Source organism: Rhinatrema bivittatum, chromosome 9, assembly GCF_901001135.1.
Source record: "Rhinatrema bivittatum chromosome 9, aRhiBiv1.1, whole genome shotgun sequence".
NCBI lineage: Eukaryota > Metazoa > Chordata > Amphibia > Gymnophiona > Rhinatrematidae > Rhinatrema > Rhinatrema bivittatum.
This window is the reverse complement of record NC_042623.1, coordinates 80,417,163-80,434,319: the sequence shown is the minus strand read 5'-3', so window position 1 is coordinate 80,434,319 and position 17,157 is coordinate 80,417,163. Positions and strand designations below refer to the sequence as shown.

Below are 17,157 nucleotides of genomic sequence, written 5' to 3'. Positions count from 1 at the left end.
TTATTTTTAAATGAACCATTACTCATGCAGTAGCAACACTGCTGAGGCAGTTTGTCAATATATTCTGGATTCTTGGAAGATAGGTTGCCTGGAGATGGATGTTGTGATTCCCTGCCCATGACAGATTGGATGGCCTCCTGGCCAATGGCATAAGAGCACATACCTTCCTGTTTATAGAGAACATGGCCACTTGACTGTTCATCTAGATTAAAATTCTCTTTACCAAGAAGAGTAGAGAGAAAAGTCCACGAGTATAGCAAATGGCTTGCATCAACACGAGGCTGATTTGCAGATGATTCTACTGGGGACCACAATCTTTGGGTCTATGTCACACCATGTGCATCCTCCACCCCTTGGTGGAGGGGTCTGTTGAAAGTCTTACTTGATGCCATAGGACATGTAACAAGACCCCCACCTGTAGAATTTCCAGCTTCTTCCACCATTCAAGAGATGCTCTCATCCCAAGGTTCACAGATTTTTGGTGGGATGATGGTTGATAGATCTGAGCCAATTGGCTTAGGAGACATGTAGGATAAAACCAGTGACCCTAAATAAGAATGTGCATAATTGAACCTCAGCCTGCAGCCATGCATACAGACTGAACCAAACACCAGGCCTAAGCAACACAAAGGTTAAGTCTTCTGTCACATGATGATTTTGGCAACTTCATTTGAGACTGAATTACACAGAGGATAAAATACTGCAATTGTTCTTCCCTATCAGACATCTGTCTGCACTTCACAATGGGCTAGACACATGAACTGTGACTATGTGCTTGGTGAAAACTTTGTTTCCATGCATGAAACCAGCTATCATGTGGGTATTGTTCAGCAAATGTCTGCCGATAAACCTCATTACCAGCACTGAGAATATTCACATGCATCTGGACTCAAGATGACATCATCAGCATCCTACCAATTCTGTGTTAATAGATGGTGGTGATAGCTAATCAAGATTGATTTTGGATCCTATGGAACTGAATATGTAATGAAGCTCCAAACATAGAAAAGGACTCTCAACCATAAAGATTGCAGTTTTTCTTTCCCAGAACTTTAACTGTTGCAGTTCACTATACCCGTGAACTAGCAAGCTTTAAACTGAGTTCCATGTTCACCACAGCCTGCTCAATTAACCTTGGAGTAGCTGCCTTGTCATAATTGCCAACTTTATTCCCTGAAAGAACTTTGGCAAGCCAAGTTCTTCTTTACCTTGTTCCTGCCGGCCTACCTCACATAAACATCTGAGATCTCTGGGTTTTATTTACCTGTCATTAGCCTGCCAGGGTTATTGGATCTCTGTGCCATGCTTCTCTGCAGGAGTGTGACCCGCCATCAGCTAGCAGCGAGACAAACTGGATTAGTTTGGCATTGTGTATTTGTCAAGTGCAGGTTGACTTGGAGATAATGCATGAGTTTATGCTCATTTTTCATAACAGTGCCTTGCTCTGTAAAACTGAGAAACTTAAAATGAAAATATGTATATTAAATCTTGTATACTTATGCTGCTATAATAAAACTGATTGACTACCTACAAAAAGTATAAGCAACTACTCCCTTAAAACTAACTAATTCATATCATAAGGATGTTAAATCTGCTAATCACTTGTAGATATATTCTAACCAACAGACCCCACTGAATGTCCCCGCATATACAGATGAGTCAAGGACACCACATATACTGCAACTACCAAGTAGGACCAAAACTGATTTTGCTGACACTCTGACCTGCTGATGTAACGGCCTTACTAGGACCATCAGCAACGTGGTCTTTTCAACAGGTAGAAACACCTTTTCCTGAAGTAAGACTACACAGGCTCCTATTCTTTAAGCCAGAACCAGGTTTGACTTGGCAAAGCTGACCAGGAAACTCAAGGACTGGAGAAGCCAAATATACTTCCCGAGGGACTCTAGAACTCTTTATGGAGATGGATCAGTTGCCAACTGTTCTGGTATGAGAATATACGGATTCCCTGCTGACGAAGCTGTGCAAAGCATTTCTTTTCAACAGGTAGAAACACCTTTTCCTGAAGTAAGACTATACAGGCTCCTATTCTTTAAGCCAGAACCAGGTTTGACTTGGCAAAGCTGACCAGGAAACTCAAGGACTGGGGAAGCCAAATATACTTCCCGAGGGACTCTAGAACTCTTTATGGAGATGGATCAGTTGCCAACTGTTCTGGTATGAGAATATACGGATTCCCTGCTGACGAAGCTGTGCAAAGCATTTCTTTTCAACAGGTAGAAACACCTTTTCCTGAAGTAAGACTATACAGGCTCCTATTCTTTAAGCCAGAACCAGGTTTGACTTGGCAAAGCTGACCAGGAAACTCAAGGACTGGGGAAGCCAAATATACTTCCCGAGGGACTCTAGAACTCTTTATGGAGATGGATCAGTTGCCAACTGTTCTGGTATGAGAATATACGGATTCCCTGCTGACGAAGCTGTGCAAAGCATTTCGTGAACACCCTTGGGGCTGCTGAGAGCCAAAGGAGAGTATTTTGATTTGGCAGTGCACATCTGAACCTGAGGAACTTCTGATTATCAAGATGAATCGGAATGTGTGCATAAGCATCTTTCAGATCCAGAGCACACATCCAATCATTCAGTTGAATGAAAGGAAGAATCATCTGGAGGGAGTTCATCTGGAACTTCTCCCAAACCAACAATTTGTTCAGTTTTCACAAGTCCAGTATAGGCCTTAATTCTGCTAACTTCTTAGTAATTAAGAAATACTGGGAAAAGAATCCCTGGGCATACCAGGAAAAGCTTGACGCTTTTTCAGCATCTAGGCTGAGTGCCATACCTCACCTGGATTCCTTAGCTGTTAATGCCTTGACCAAATTTCAAGATGATAACCTACCCCTTATAAACCACATTGGTAATCTCCCAAATCGTTGCCTCAGTCAACCCGTTGAGCGCCGTCACTGATTCAGGCACCTTTTTATCCTCCAGGGCTGCAACTTTTTCAGTCCCTGTTCTTTTAGGTCTGGTTGACATTTCACTTGTTTTTTTTAAACAAAAAATTGTTCATCAATCCTGTGCCAAATATAAGGGCTCCAGTAATTGCTTTAACTTTGCAGAATATTGCCCTAGGCAGCTGATCCCCATGGAGTTCGAATACCCGACCACCTCTCGTGATCATGTCATCACCGGAATACCTCGACTTTTTTCTTTTTTTTTTAAAGAACTGAAAAGTCTGAGGGGTTGTTGTGGCAGCGGCAGAAAAATGTTAAAGCACTGAGGCAAAAAGGAGCACTAGGACCCAAAAAATAGAAAAATTCTGAGGCTGGGACACATCCATGCAGTAGCACACATGAAAAAAGACTGAGGGCTTCATGAGGCAGGGTGTGCATGCTGAACTCCTGCAACTGCTCATAAGAACATAAGAAATTGCCATGCTGGGTCAGACCAAGGGTCCATAAAGACCAGCATCCTGTTTCCAACAGAGGCCAAACCAACAAAGATCTCCAAAAGCTGGGTCTGTCTCAGAACTTCTGCGCATGCACAATAGTCTCTACAGACATCAGAGTTGGATCTGTGATGGTGTTATTGGATGATGTCACCAACGCAAAATGGCTAATTCATCCCTCAGTGTTGACAAATAATATTCACTATCCCCCTGCAGCTCAAACAATATTTATACATTATGAAATCTTAGATTACAATAGGATTATGGTCTGGATCAGTGATCTACTGCTCTCTAAGGTGGTGGTAATTCACTTAAAACATATTCAGCATGCTATTAGAATTTTCCTTTGAAGCAAAGTTTAAAAAAGAAATCAGCCTAGCACAGTGTGATTGCCCAGTGGTACTTAAGCATAGGAGTGGAAGAGGGAGGAGCCACTGGCTGAGGGTCCAAGTGGACAGAAATGGGGGAACGCTGAGGACTGCACCTGAAGAAAGGCTTGTAAGCCTTGAAAAAATTCCACGCAAGAAAAAGCAGCCGGGACCAGACCAAGGCCAGAAGAAACTGGAGCTGGTACCACAGAATTACCCTCGCCAGTGAAGGATCCAGTCAAAGGAGAACAAAGATCTGGCGTCCCCCCAGTCGAGGTTGTGACCAATCCATCATCAGAATGGGAAGAGCCAGGCTTAGCAAAATCCGAGGAAGACAACTCTCCCTGAGCAGCACGGACAGAGGTTAGAAGCCAGGTCAGGCTGAGAAGCCCTAATATGACAGGCAACACAAATAGGAAGACACTTATGCTTCTTGCTTACCAGCGCCATTGCTGCAGTAAACATGCTCGGGAATGGCTCATGCTCAAAAATGAAATGTGCCCAAATAATAAGTGACTAGAATAAAGCGCGGCAAGACGCAAGCACAACCTAAAGTCAAGTTAAGCACATAAAGTTTGTGGGTGAAAAAGTGCATCCAAAATAAAGAGCGCACAGGGCTGACACTGCGCACACCGACAGCCTATAGAGGGCAGCAGAACACGCACAAGAACGCGCGAAAATGGCCGCTGCGGCCTACCACGTGGCATGCAAGAAAAAATCCTAAGTGCAGAGCCTAGTCCATCCGGGGCCGCTCAACCCGCCAGGTTGCCCAGTTCTCCAACCCCAACGGGAGTGGGAACAAATGTCGGCACGGCACGCCGAGAATTAGACCAAAGGAAATCCTGAAACACCTCTGTATGTTTCAGGTAAAAAACTTTCTCCTTTTTTTTCCTTCAAACCTGAGATTAGCACTTACCGGCTGAGTACAGAGACAGTCTCCGGCTGCAGGGGGAGACGGCATCTGCCATCACTGCCACACTCAGCCTCCTGCCTTTCAGCTGAACTAGCAACTAAGTCCTTGCCGGGAAACCCAGCTACCGGTCCAAGGCACACCTCTGAGGGACCAGGGAAATCGCCTCAGGAATTCTTAACTGAAGGAGAGACCTTTAGGTATCACCAAAGGAGAGCAGGGTTTTCTTTTCCTGAATTTAGAATTTCAAATTTCTCCTTCAAAAAGCTCTAAGTAATCCCCATAGGGAGATGCACATCCACCATCTGCTAGAAACGGAGAATACGGACAGGCTGGGGTCACTGCAGGGTTATATATACTGTGACAACAGCTTGCTGTGGCTCAGTCTCCATCTGCTGGCAGGGGAGCATAAACCCACTGGTCCTGAGACCATCTGTCTACATGCTAGGAAATTAAATTGCCTTCTTTTCTCCTTCTAAAACGTAAAGCAATCCCCAGTAGGGAGATGCATGTTCACCATCTGCTGGAGATGGAGAATACTGACAGGTTGATGTCACTGCAGAGGTGTATATATTCCATTGTGTCAGCTTTGCTCCGTCGCCATCTGCTGGTAGAGGTGCATAACCCACTGGTTTGGTTTCACCTGCCTGAACGCTAATAAATAAAGTATATTTTGGGCGCAACCTGCTTAGGATTTTAGATAGACGGGATAGAAATATTTTTAAATAATTAAATCATAATTGGTATAATCTCTGCCTTCTGCCTCTCTATAGCTGCAGTAAAACAGAATGCACTAAAAACCACTGCTTAAACCTCACAATAACTATTTTCATTTTTTTTCTATACATAGGGTTATGCTAAATTTAAAGAAGCAATGCAGTTATTCTATTGCATTCTGCTTACCCAAAACAGTTTAGGGCAGAGATCGACAAACTCAGACAGTCTTGCCACATGGTGGACTGTGTAACCCTCTTGGCTGCTCATTGTGCCAGCAAGGAGCATGGTTAAGAGCAGGAGAGATTTTAGAGTGCAGCAAAGTTGGTTCTTATAGGAGGTAACCCCCTCATAGCAATATCACTTGGCCCAAAAGGTTACCGACCCTTTGTTTAGGGATTAAGCTATGAACTGGGTGGACAGAAACAGTATACAATCAGGGACTAAAAAGGCTCCTACCTCTGTGAAGAAGGCAGCATTCCTCTGAACACTGCTGTTAGCATGAGCTTGCTGAATCTCTGGATAGAATGTTCCAATTACGTAATCCAGCATTTTTATTCGAATGTCATTTCGATTAATGCTGGGACCACTGCGTCCAGTGTATTCATCTTCTGGTTTAAAAATCTCAAATGAGCCGAACCTGTTTAACAAACACCTTGTAATTGTTAAACAATTTTTATATACTTTTTTTTTTTTACTGGAAAGTGGTCAAAATGGTTTACAGTGCATACGTACATAATAAAAAGTAAAAATGACTCACAACTCATATGCATTTTAAAAGGATATTAGAAAAATAAATTAAAAGTAAAAGTAAAAAGTAAGAACCAATTAATAAAATTAAAAATTACAAAATTAAAAGATAGTTTTCTGCGGGAGTGACAGATCGTGGAACTATATTTAGACAGGGCAGGAGCAGTAGGGTCGGTCAAAGGTTTGGAGGTAGCTGGTCAGGAAGTGTAGTCAGAGCTGATTAATTATTTCTGGTAAATGCTGTTTCAAAAAGATAGGTTTTTAAGTTCTTTTTAATTCTTTCTTGCTAGAGGAGTTTCTTAGGGTGTCTGGGATCGAATTCCAGAGTTGGGGTCCTGCTAAAGAAAAAGCTCGTTTTCTGGTTATGTCTAATTATGCGGTCTTAATGGTCGGGACTTCTAATAAGTTTTTATGGGCAGAGCGGAGGCTTCTAGATGGTTATAAATCCGAAGCTGTGAATTGAGCCATGAAGAGTTATCATCGTTCAATAGATTGTAGATGATAGAAATATTTTATATTTTATTCTAAAATCTACTGGTAGCCAATGTAGGTTATAAAGAATCGGGGAAATATGGTCTCTGCGAGAAGTTCCTGTGAGAATGCAGGCTGCAGCGTTCTGGATCAACTGTAGCGGGTGGAGGGTGTTTTGTTGAAGACCAATAAGTAGCACATTACAGTAGTCCAGACCACTGAATATTAAGGATTGGAGTATTGTTCTAAAGTCACTGAGATGTAAAAGTGGGCAAAGTCTTTTCAACATTTGTAATTTAAAAAAGGAATTTTTTTTACCAATGTAGATATGTGATTGTTCATGGAAAGGCTGGAGTCAATTATGACACCAAGATTTCAGGCTCTTTTAATGATTGGTACAGAAGATCCATTCAGATCGAAAGTAGGGGGTGGACCACAATCGGAATTTGGTATGGATGACAAGTGAATTATTTCAGTTTTGGAGGTATTGAGTTTTAAGCAGTTATGTGAAAGCCATACTTTTATCGTATTTATGTATAGAGAAACTAATGATAGAGTATAGAACCATGAAATTGAATAAGGGATATAAAACTGTATATCATCCGCGTATATTTCAAATTGAATGTTTAGGTTGTCCAATAAATAGCATAGTGGTAAAAGGTAGATGTTGAAAAGGATTGGGAAGAGTTAAGCGCCTTGTGGGACACCGGAGGGGATGGAATAAAGTGAGGAAGTGAAAGCTCCTAAGTGAATTTGGCATTGTCGGTTTGTAAGAAAGGAGTTGAACCAGTTGTGAACTAAATCTGAAATACCAATTGATCGTAGTCTAGATAGTAGTATGGTGTGACTAGAATGTCAAAAGCCACAGAGATATCTAGTAATACTAGAATGTAGTCTTGATTGGAATCAACGCCTCTTAGTATGGTATCAAAGGAGGACAGAAGCAGAGTCTCAGTACTGTGAGTTTTCCTGAAGCCATTATCATTTAGTTGAAGCAGGACAATGGATTCAGTGACTTTGGCCAGAGTTGTAAGTGAAGCAATCGGACGTAAGTTGTTAAAGTTAGAAAATTCTTCATTTTTCTTTTTCTGTATCGGTAAGATGGAGGTCAATTTAAAGTGATCCGGATAAATACCTGAGCTCAGTGATTGGTTTAATAAATTAGTTAAGAATACATATGTGGATGCAGTAAGTGTTTAGAGTAATTTTCTATGACATGGATTGAAAGTAGAAAATGAAATTTTTGTTTTACTAAGGACTTGAATTAAAGTTTCTGTGTCTAAGGATGAAACTGAGGACCAGGTGCTCTCTCTTTTTATGTGCAGTGAATCATTTGGGTAAGGCAGATTTACGAAATCTGTAGAGATGTTAATTATTTTCTGTTTGAAATGCACTGCAATTTGGTTACAGAGGTCATTACTGAGTGTTGGGTGGCTGGGAGAAGGTGATGATGTTCGTTTTTTCACAATAGCAAATAGAGTGGCGCTGTTACCATTGGCGGCTTGGATTTTTATACAATAGAAATTTCTTTTTGCTAGAGTGACAGCTTTTCTGTATTTTCTGAGGCAACTGTGGAAATGATTTTTAAGAATAGAGGTTTTAGGTTTCCTCCACATACGTTCAAGCATGTCGTAATTTGTTTTTTTGTGCTGGGGCCGTGTGTTTTAATTTATAGTGAAGTTAGAGATGGGGGCCATGGTATCTAAAACTGTTATAATAGTTTTGTTCCAAGTTTCTACTGTAGTATTAACGTCATGTGAAATGGAACTAGGGAGATTGTCATCGAGAAGTGAGGTAAATTGGTTAGGTATAATTATTTTGCATTTGTGAGACTGAGTCAGACCTTTTGATGTATTGGGGAAGTTGGTATTAAGGTGAATTCAGAACTCAGTAAGACAATGGTCAGACCAAGGAATGGATGATACGGATAATTTAGTGTCAGCTGATTTTACAAACTCTTCATTGTGAAATAGTTGGTCTAAGGTGTGGCCTAATCTGCGAGTTGGAACAGTAATATTATAGTGCCATCCTAGGCCTAATAGTGCATCGACAAATGCAGAGGCTGTCACATGGTGATTTAGCTTGTCAAAATGGATATTGAAGTCTCCCGCTATTATGGTTCTTGTAAGGTCTAGAGGGAAAGTGGATATTGTTTCAAGGAGAAGTGATGAATCATTGTAAATTATTCCAGGAGGAGAATAGCCAGTAGGATGTTCAGTAAGCTGGTTGTGATCAGAAGGATCTCAAATGGAAGTATCTGGGGAAGGGACACCTTACGTGGCAGAAGTGTACTTTTGCAGATAGCTAGAAGGCCACCTCCTTGAAGGTTGGGTCTGGGTTCAGAGAATGGGAGGTATTTGGGAGGGCATAAGGAATTGATGGTAACATTGTCAGTATCGGTTAGCCAGGATTCTGTAATGAGAAAACAGTCCATTTTTTTGTCAGTCAGAATGTCGTGAATAATAGTAGTTTTTTTCCTAATAGCTTGAGCATTGCAAAGTAGTAGCGTGAGTGAGGACAGGAAGACAGGGGAGTCATTGATAGAAATATAGAAACATAGAAATGACAGCAGAAAAAGACCAATCGGCCCATCTAGTCTGCCCAGCAAGCTTAGACTTATTTTCCCATATTTATCTGTTTCACCATCCACCAACTTCAGGGCTCTTGTTGGTAATTGTTTGATTCAAATTTCCTGCCATCTCCTGTCATTGATGCAGAGAGTTATGCTGGAGTTGCATCAAAGGTGAGCATAAGGCTTATGGTTAAGGGTTGTAACCGCCGCATCAAGCAAGCTACCCTGATGTTTGTTCACCCAGACTGCACAGATCGATGCCTTGTTGGATGATATCTGAATGTAAATCCTGTTTTCCTCACTTCCCCCTACCATTGAAGCAGATAGCAACGCTGTATATGCTTTCAAAGTGATGTATCAGGCTTAATTGGTTTAGGGTATAACCGCCGTAATAAGCAGCTACCCCACGATTGTTTACCCAGATTGTGAAGTTCAGTCCTTGTGGTCGTTGCCTGAATGTAAATCCTGTTTTCTACTTTTTTCCCCCTGCCGTAGAAGCAGAAAGCAGCACTGTATATGTATTCAAAGTGATGTATCAGGCTTAATTGGTTTCGGGTAGTAACCACCGTAATAAGCAAGCTACCCCCCACGCTTATTTACCCAGATTGTGAAGTTCAGTCCTTTTTGGTTGTTACCTGAATGCAAATCCTCTTTTCCACATTTCCCTTTGCCGTTGAAGCAGAGAGCAATGTTGGGGTTGCATTAACCGTGCAAGGGATTTTTTTTGAGTAAGGGAAGTAATCACCAGGTAGTAAACATTCCAGCAAGCCACCCCCATGGCTCTACTCTTCATTCCCATCCTCTAGCTTGGTATGCTAATTGGTATGCTAATTAAAGACATTTGATGGTTTGTTTTTATCTTTTCTTTATTTGATTTGCGTTTGTAATACTTCGGTAGTAAATCACTGTATGTGCCGCGTCCAATTATTATGGGTATCTCCATAGTGATTATTATACAAAATATGAGGTTATAGAGTTATGTACCAAGTAAAATGCAGTAAAACTGGCAGTAGAGACTGGTGAAAAGAGACAGATATGCAGATTGAGTTTAAAAATTTGCTGAGAATAGGAAACAGAGAAATTGGCAATTTAAAGAAAATGAAAAATAGACAGCAGTTACTTCGGCTAGGATTCTTTTCTATATTTCTTAGATATTGTCACATGAAGGTTGCGCGAAGGGATGCACTCCTTTGACACGTGGCGCCTCCGGCATCACTGCGGGCCATTTAAGCTTCCGCCCCAGATGACATCAGGAGGGGGGGGGGCGGAGCAATTGGACCCAGCGATGGGCAGTGTTGATTAGAGATGGTAGTTGCTGCTGAAGGTAAAGTTCGTAAATAGATGACTTCATTCCACCCTGCTGGTTGATATATGCCATTGTCGTCACATTGTCTGAGAACACTCACACCGCCTTGTCTTGAATGAATGGGAGAAATGCCAGTAAGGCTTTGTGCACCTCCCTGGTTTCCAGCTGATTGATGGACCAGGTCGCCTCCTCTGATGACCACTGCCCCAGGCCAATTTTCCTTGACACATCGCCCGCCCCCCCCCCCCCCCCCCCCCCCAACCAGAGAGGCTGGCATGTATGGTCACCAACACCCAGTCGGACATTTCCAGATCCATCCCTTTATTGAGATTGTGCCGAAACAGCCACCAAGAGACTGGACCTGGCAACCTCCGGCAATGGCAAAGAAAGCTGAAATTCCTCCAAAAGCGGATTCCAACGGGATAACAGCACCCTTTGCAGCAGACACATATGAGCGAAGGCCCATGGAAATAACTCCAGCATAGAAGCCATGGAACCCAGGACCTGCAAATAGTCCCAAACCCTGGGAACCAACAGACAGCAGCCAAAGGACCTAACTCTGCAACTTGACTACCCTCTCCGTAGTCAGAAACACCTTCCCCATCCAGATATCTAAGCATGCCTCCAGATATTTCAATGATTGGGTTGGCTTTAAATGACTCTTTACCAGATTTGTCATCCAGCCCAATGAATCCAGGAGCTACTGGACTGAGCGACAACACTCCATTTCCGACTTCGCCTATACTAACCAATCATCCAGGTACAGGTGCACCAGGATACCTTCCTGCCTGAACGCCACCACCACTACCACCATCACCTTTGTGAACATGTGTGGCGCTGTCACCAACCCAAAGGGAAGGGCTCGAAATTGTAAATGCTCCCCCAGGACCATGAACCTCTGGAACCCCTGGCGTCTGGCCTGAATGGGGATATAGAGATACAGAGATAAGCTTCCAACAAGTCCAATGACGACAAACTCCCCTTTGCACACTGCCGCTATCACCGTGCACAACATCTCCATCTGAAACCGCGGCACCTAGAGAGCAGCACTGACCTTCTACAGATCGAGAATGGGCCGAAAATTCGCCTTCTTTTTGGGCACCATGAAGTACATGGAGTACAGACCTGTCCCCCTCCTAAGGGGGCACTGGAATAATGGCATGCATGAGTGTAACCATTGCAAAGTATCCTGCACCGCCTCTTGCTTGAACCAGGAGACGAGCAGGAGATTACAAAGGCGTCCCTGAACATACGAGAAAATTCTAAGGCATAGCCATCTCTTACCACTTACAGGACCCACTGGTCCGAGGTGATCCTGGTCCACTCCTCATAAAAGAGGGACAGCCTCCCCCCGATAGCCACCGGTGAGGAGCGGACCAGCCCGCCTTCATTGGCTAATCTTATTTCAGCTCCCTTCCTGGGACCCTCCGTCCCTGAGGTCTGCATTGGGCTCAAAAGGACTGCTGCCTGCCGAATTCTATTTTTGTGCCACCATCCCAGGGCTCCTGCCAGCGTGAAACCTCCTTGCCTCTTGGAAGTGAGCTCACCGAGGAAAAGAATTCTTAGGGGGAGGGGTCTTCCTGCCTCAGGCAATTTATTACCCTTTGACTCCCCCAACTGCTTCATGAGCTGCTCCAGATCCTCTCCAAACAGCAGCTTGCCCCTTAATGAGAGGTCAGACAGCTGGGCTTTTGACCATACATCCGCCAATCAATTTCGCAGCCATAAGAGTCTCCATGCCGCCACTGCAGAGTCCATGCTCGACTCATGTCATACAGGGCATCCGCTACACAGGCCACACCCGCTTCAAAGCGGGTAGCTTGAGCTGCCAATCCTGACCACTTATTGTGTGCCTTTTGCACCCAGCACAAGCAGGCTCTCTGCATCAAGCTTCTGCACACCACCGCATGCAGACTCAAGGCTGATACCTCAAACAGTCTTAAGTAAAATTTCCAGTTTCTGATCCTGGTCATCCTTCAGTGCGGTTAAACCTGCCACAGGATGATTGTCTTCTTGGTAACAGTGGACACCACTGCATCCACCTTGGGAATATTCCATGACTCCAACTTCTGTTTCAGCAAGGGATATAACTTAGCGATGGCCCTGGCCACCTTCAAGCCCACTTCAGGAGATTCCCACTCCTGATCCACCAGCTTCTTCACCTTCTTCGGCAACGGAAAAGCCTTAGGGGATCTCCATAATCACTCTAGGACTGGGTATACCCCTTCATTGTCCAAATCCTCCTGAGTGTTCTTAATCCCCAGCTCCTCCAATACCTGGGAAATGAGTGAGCCCAGCTAATCCCTATGGAACAGCCAAATCACCCAAGGATTGTCACCGTCCGCGATCAGAACCTTGCCCCGATCCTGCCCTGGATCCCCCAACGCACTAATGTACTAACAGAGTCCGCGTCTGGATCCACCGGCCCTCCCTGCATCTGATCCAGATTATCTGTCTCCTCTGAAGTGTCTTCTATCGTGGCCCAACTAAGACCCAAGGCTCGCAGGATCCCTCCAGATTCTGCATGCCCCCCCCCCCAATCCCTAGGCTTCTTAACCATCCGGGACTTCCTGGACAAAAGCCTCTTGGGTCCCTGCTCCCTTTCTTGGCCAAATAGGCCTTATGGAGCAGAAGGACAAAATCCGTGGAAAAAGCTTCCGGATCCAAAGAAAAAGGGTTTGGGTCTGCATTCCCCTGCACTTCTTCCCTTCCTCTGCTACCAGCAGGGACCTGATCCATGGGAAATAGCATGAGAGGGGAGTTCCTAGGCTCTGCCACAGCAGCCTAGCTCCCAGCATGTGCTAAAAAAAAAAAAAAAAAGGCTCCTGGCTCCTCTGAACCTCCCCCCCCCGGGCCTCCATAACCAACCCAGCTGACCTCGTGTTGCTGCCGCCCCCTGGAGGTCCCAGCCCCTCCAGAGACACATTCCCTGCAAAATGTGGCCGAATCCATGAGAGCCTGTTTCAAACAGCAGAAGCGACAAATTTTGCTGCGCTGCACGGGAGGTGGCATGCTGGTGCGATCAAGCTAAAAATAGCCCCTGCTGACGCAAGGAGAAAGCGGTGCTGTCTAATGCTGAAAAAAAGCACCTGGGCCCGACTGAAGAATGAATTCGCCCCTCCCCCGGCAACCTTTCCAACTCCTGGCAGAGAAATCCAGCCAATCAATTGCCTGAGCCCTGTTCCTCTTCTGCCTGGAAACAGCTTTTTTTTTTTTTCAAACAACTTAAAAACAGCCACTCACAAACAGGGCCAGGGAAGAGAAGAAAATTCAAATACTTCCCAGATTCTGAAGGAGGCCAAGTGCCGAAGGTGTCGGGGACTCAGAGGGGGTGAGGGAACCAGGACCCCTGGCTTTCACCCCTCCTGACTCAGCCCTTGTCTTGAGAACAGGGATCTCCAACCCACCGCTAGCCCTGCGCAACCCGAGGGATGGCCCACAAAGGAACCTAGCACTTCGGGAAGCCGAAATCTCCTAAAAATATTCTCTTTTTTTTTTTTTTTTTTGAAACTCCAGACTGCAGGTTTGCACCTCTACCATATGCTGGAGACAGAAAAAAAGTGAGGGACTGCAGGTGGCACTTGGTTATGTAGCCGTGCCTCAAAGTTTTGTTCTCTGCCTCCATCTGCTGGTAGAGATGTATAATGATCTGGGGTTCGAACAGGAAGCTGAAAATATTAGCTAACACTGGGAGTAGCTGTCTACAGATCTACAGTACAGCATTGTTTACACAACAATGATCTACATGAGAGAGTTGTCGGAAGGAAACCTTTTTGGTGACCTCATCACAAAGTCATTGTCTAAAGTACGCAAAACAATACTTTGATTAGACAAACATTTTGGAACAAAGTACTTTGGACTGATAAAACAAAAATTGAACTGTTCGGCCAAAAACATACAAAATATATTTGTAAAGAAAACCTTGCCAATCATAAGAACATAAGAAATTGCCATGCTGGGTCAGACCAAGGGTCCATCAAGCCCAGCATCCTGTTTCCAACAGAGGCCAAACCAGGCCACAAGAACCTGGCAATTACCCAAACACCTAGAAGATCCCATGCTACTGATGCACTGATGCAATTAATAGCAGTGGCTATTCCCTAAGTAAACTTGATTAATAGCAGTTAATGGACTTCTCTTCCAAGAACTTATCCAAACCTTTTTTGAACCCAGCTACACTAACTGCTCTAACCACATCCTCTGGCAACAAATTCCAGAGATTTATTGTGCATTGAGTAAAAAAGAATTTTCTCCGATTAGTCTTAAATGTGCTACTTGCTAACTTCATGGAATGCCCCCTAGTCCTTCTATTATTCGAAAGTGTAAAAAACCAAGTCACATCTACTCGTTCAAGACCTCTCATGATCTTAAAGACCTCCATTATATCCCCCCTCAGCCGTCTCTTCTCCAAGCTGAAAAGCCCTAACCTCTTCAGCCTTTCCTCATAGGGGAGCTGTTCCATCCCCTTTATCATTTTGGTTGCCTTTATCATAAAGCACGATGAATCTATTATGCTTTAGGTTAGCCTAGAAGTAAATGTCCTACAAACTGAAGAAACTGAATCTGAAAGAGGCTGGATATCTCAGTAAGAAATGGATCCAAAATATACCTCAAAATCAACCATTAAGTACTTAAAGGAAAGACAGATGAATGTTTTATAATAGCCTTAGCCTTCAGACTTGAATATTATTGGAAATTAGTGAGGGGATCTCAAACATGCAAGGCATGCAGGGAGATCTAGGAATAAGAACATAAGAATGTAAGAACATAAGAAATTGCCGTACTGGGTCAGACCAAGGGTCCATCAAGCCCAGCATCCTGTTTTCAACAGTGGCCAATCCAGGCTACAAGTACCTGGCAAGTACCCAAATATTAAGTAGATCCCATGCTGCTGTTGCCAGTAATAGCAGTAGCTATTCCCTAAGTCAACTTGATTAATAGCAGTTAATGGACTGCTCCTCCAAGAACTTATCTAAACCTGTTTTAAACCCAGCTTCACTAACTCCACTAACCACATCCTCTGGCAGCAAGTTCCAGAGCTTAATTGTACACTGAGCGAAAAAGAAGAGTACTGCAAGGTACAGTATGAAAAAATTCTAAAAGTAACAGAAAGATTTTTGCTGGCTATAGGAAACATTGTGAAGCTGTTATTCTTACCAAAGGAGGTGTTACAAAGAACTGAATGAAAGGATGCCCAAACTTTTGCACGTCACGTTTATTTTTTTTTTCAATATATTAAAAATTAGCAAAGAAACAATTCTACTTTAAACACTGCAGAAAGATGCTATGTAACTTTTTATCATAGAGGTTGTGTCAGCTACTGTTCACTTAAAGATTCACTGCAACATACAATTTGGCCAAGGTGCCTAAAAACTTTTGTACACAATTGTACGTCAGGCCTACGTTGCTTCATCACAAATTCTTGCAAAACATATGAAGTATCTACCTAAAACTATACAGATCAGGGGTTCTCAAGCCAGTCTTCTGGACACACCTAGCCAGTCAGGTTTTCAGTATATTCACAATGCATTTGGATTAGATCTGCATAAAATGGAGGCAGTGCATGCAAATCTCTCTCTTGCATATTCTTTGTGGATATCCTGAGAACCTGACTGGCTAGGTGTGTCCCCAGGACTGAGCTGACAATCACTGATACAGATTATATGGTGAGTCATATTTCAATAGCTGTACCTAAAAAGCACTTCATAAAACCACAAACAGGTTTCTCAGTAGTGCAGGTCTACTTGTGTAATTAAAAATATTTCTGTAGGAAGGAAAGGATGCCATTTTTATACCACTATTACTGATGCAGCTGGAAACATTACTGTATATACGAGTGCAAAGGTTAAACAAGTTGAAAAGAGGGACTGTACAGAGAGGCGTAAGCATTCTTTCTTGGAAGGATGTGATTCATGTCTGATTTTTTTGATTGGGTGACTAAAGAATTGAATCGAGAAAGAGTGCTTGATGTGATCTACTTGGATTTCAGCAAAGCTTTTGATACGGTCCTACACTGGAGGTATATGAAAAAAATGAGAAGCTTGGGAGTAAACACGAAGGTGTTGGAGTGGATTACAAAAACTGTTTGATGGATAGAAGGAGACGTGTGATGGTAAACGGAATCCACTCTGAAGAGAGAATGGTGTTAAGTGAAGTGCCACAGGGATCGGTGTTGGGACCAGTTCTATTCAATATCTTTGTGAGCAACAGTTCAGAAGGGATAGAAGGTAAAGTTTGTCTATTTGTGGATGATACTAAGATCTGCAACATGTGCACTTGGAATCCTTTCAGAGAAGGGATCTGGCATCTCATAAGGCGCTTAGAGCCTTAACAGGCTATTTTCTCTCTTGGCACAAAGTGCATCAGGATCACACATAATTGTTTATTTTCTCATTTTACCTGACTAAACTTGTTTGAATGAGTGCGGTGTCCTTGGGGGAGGGGGGGGGGGAGCGCATGTGAATGTGTGAGAATGTGGGGAGTGATCGTTCATTATAAGACAGGTTTAAGCCCCTGTCTGGAGGGGGGTTACCTTGAAAAATTTGGGTCACTGTATTCTGCTCTTAATTAGCATTGTGGCCCTATTCTCTCTTGCATTTTTCTGCTGTTATACATTTGCTAGTATATCCATTTTAACTCAATGACCCAATAAAGATG

General features: G+C 43.4%; 1 protein-coding gene across 1 annotated transcript in view; it reads right to left on the bottom strand.

Moving 5' to 3' along the window:
- Window positions 1–17,157, bottom strand: part of SELENOO (selenoprotein O) — a 73,044-nt gene that overhangs the window by 44,013 nt on the left and 11,874 nt on the right. Inside the window, exon 3 of the mRNA XM_029615492.1 lies at window positions 5,861–6,041. Within this exon, the coding sequence (XP_029471352.1) occupies window positions 5,861–6,041 (181 nt within the window). The remainder of the gene's footprint in view (window positions 1–5,860; window positions 6,042–17,157) is intronic.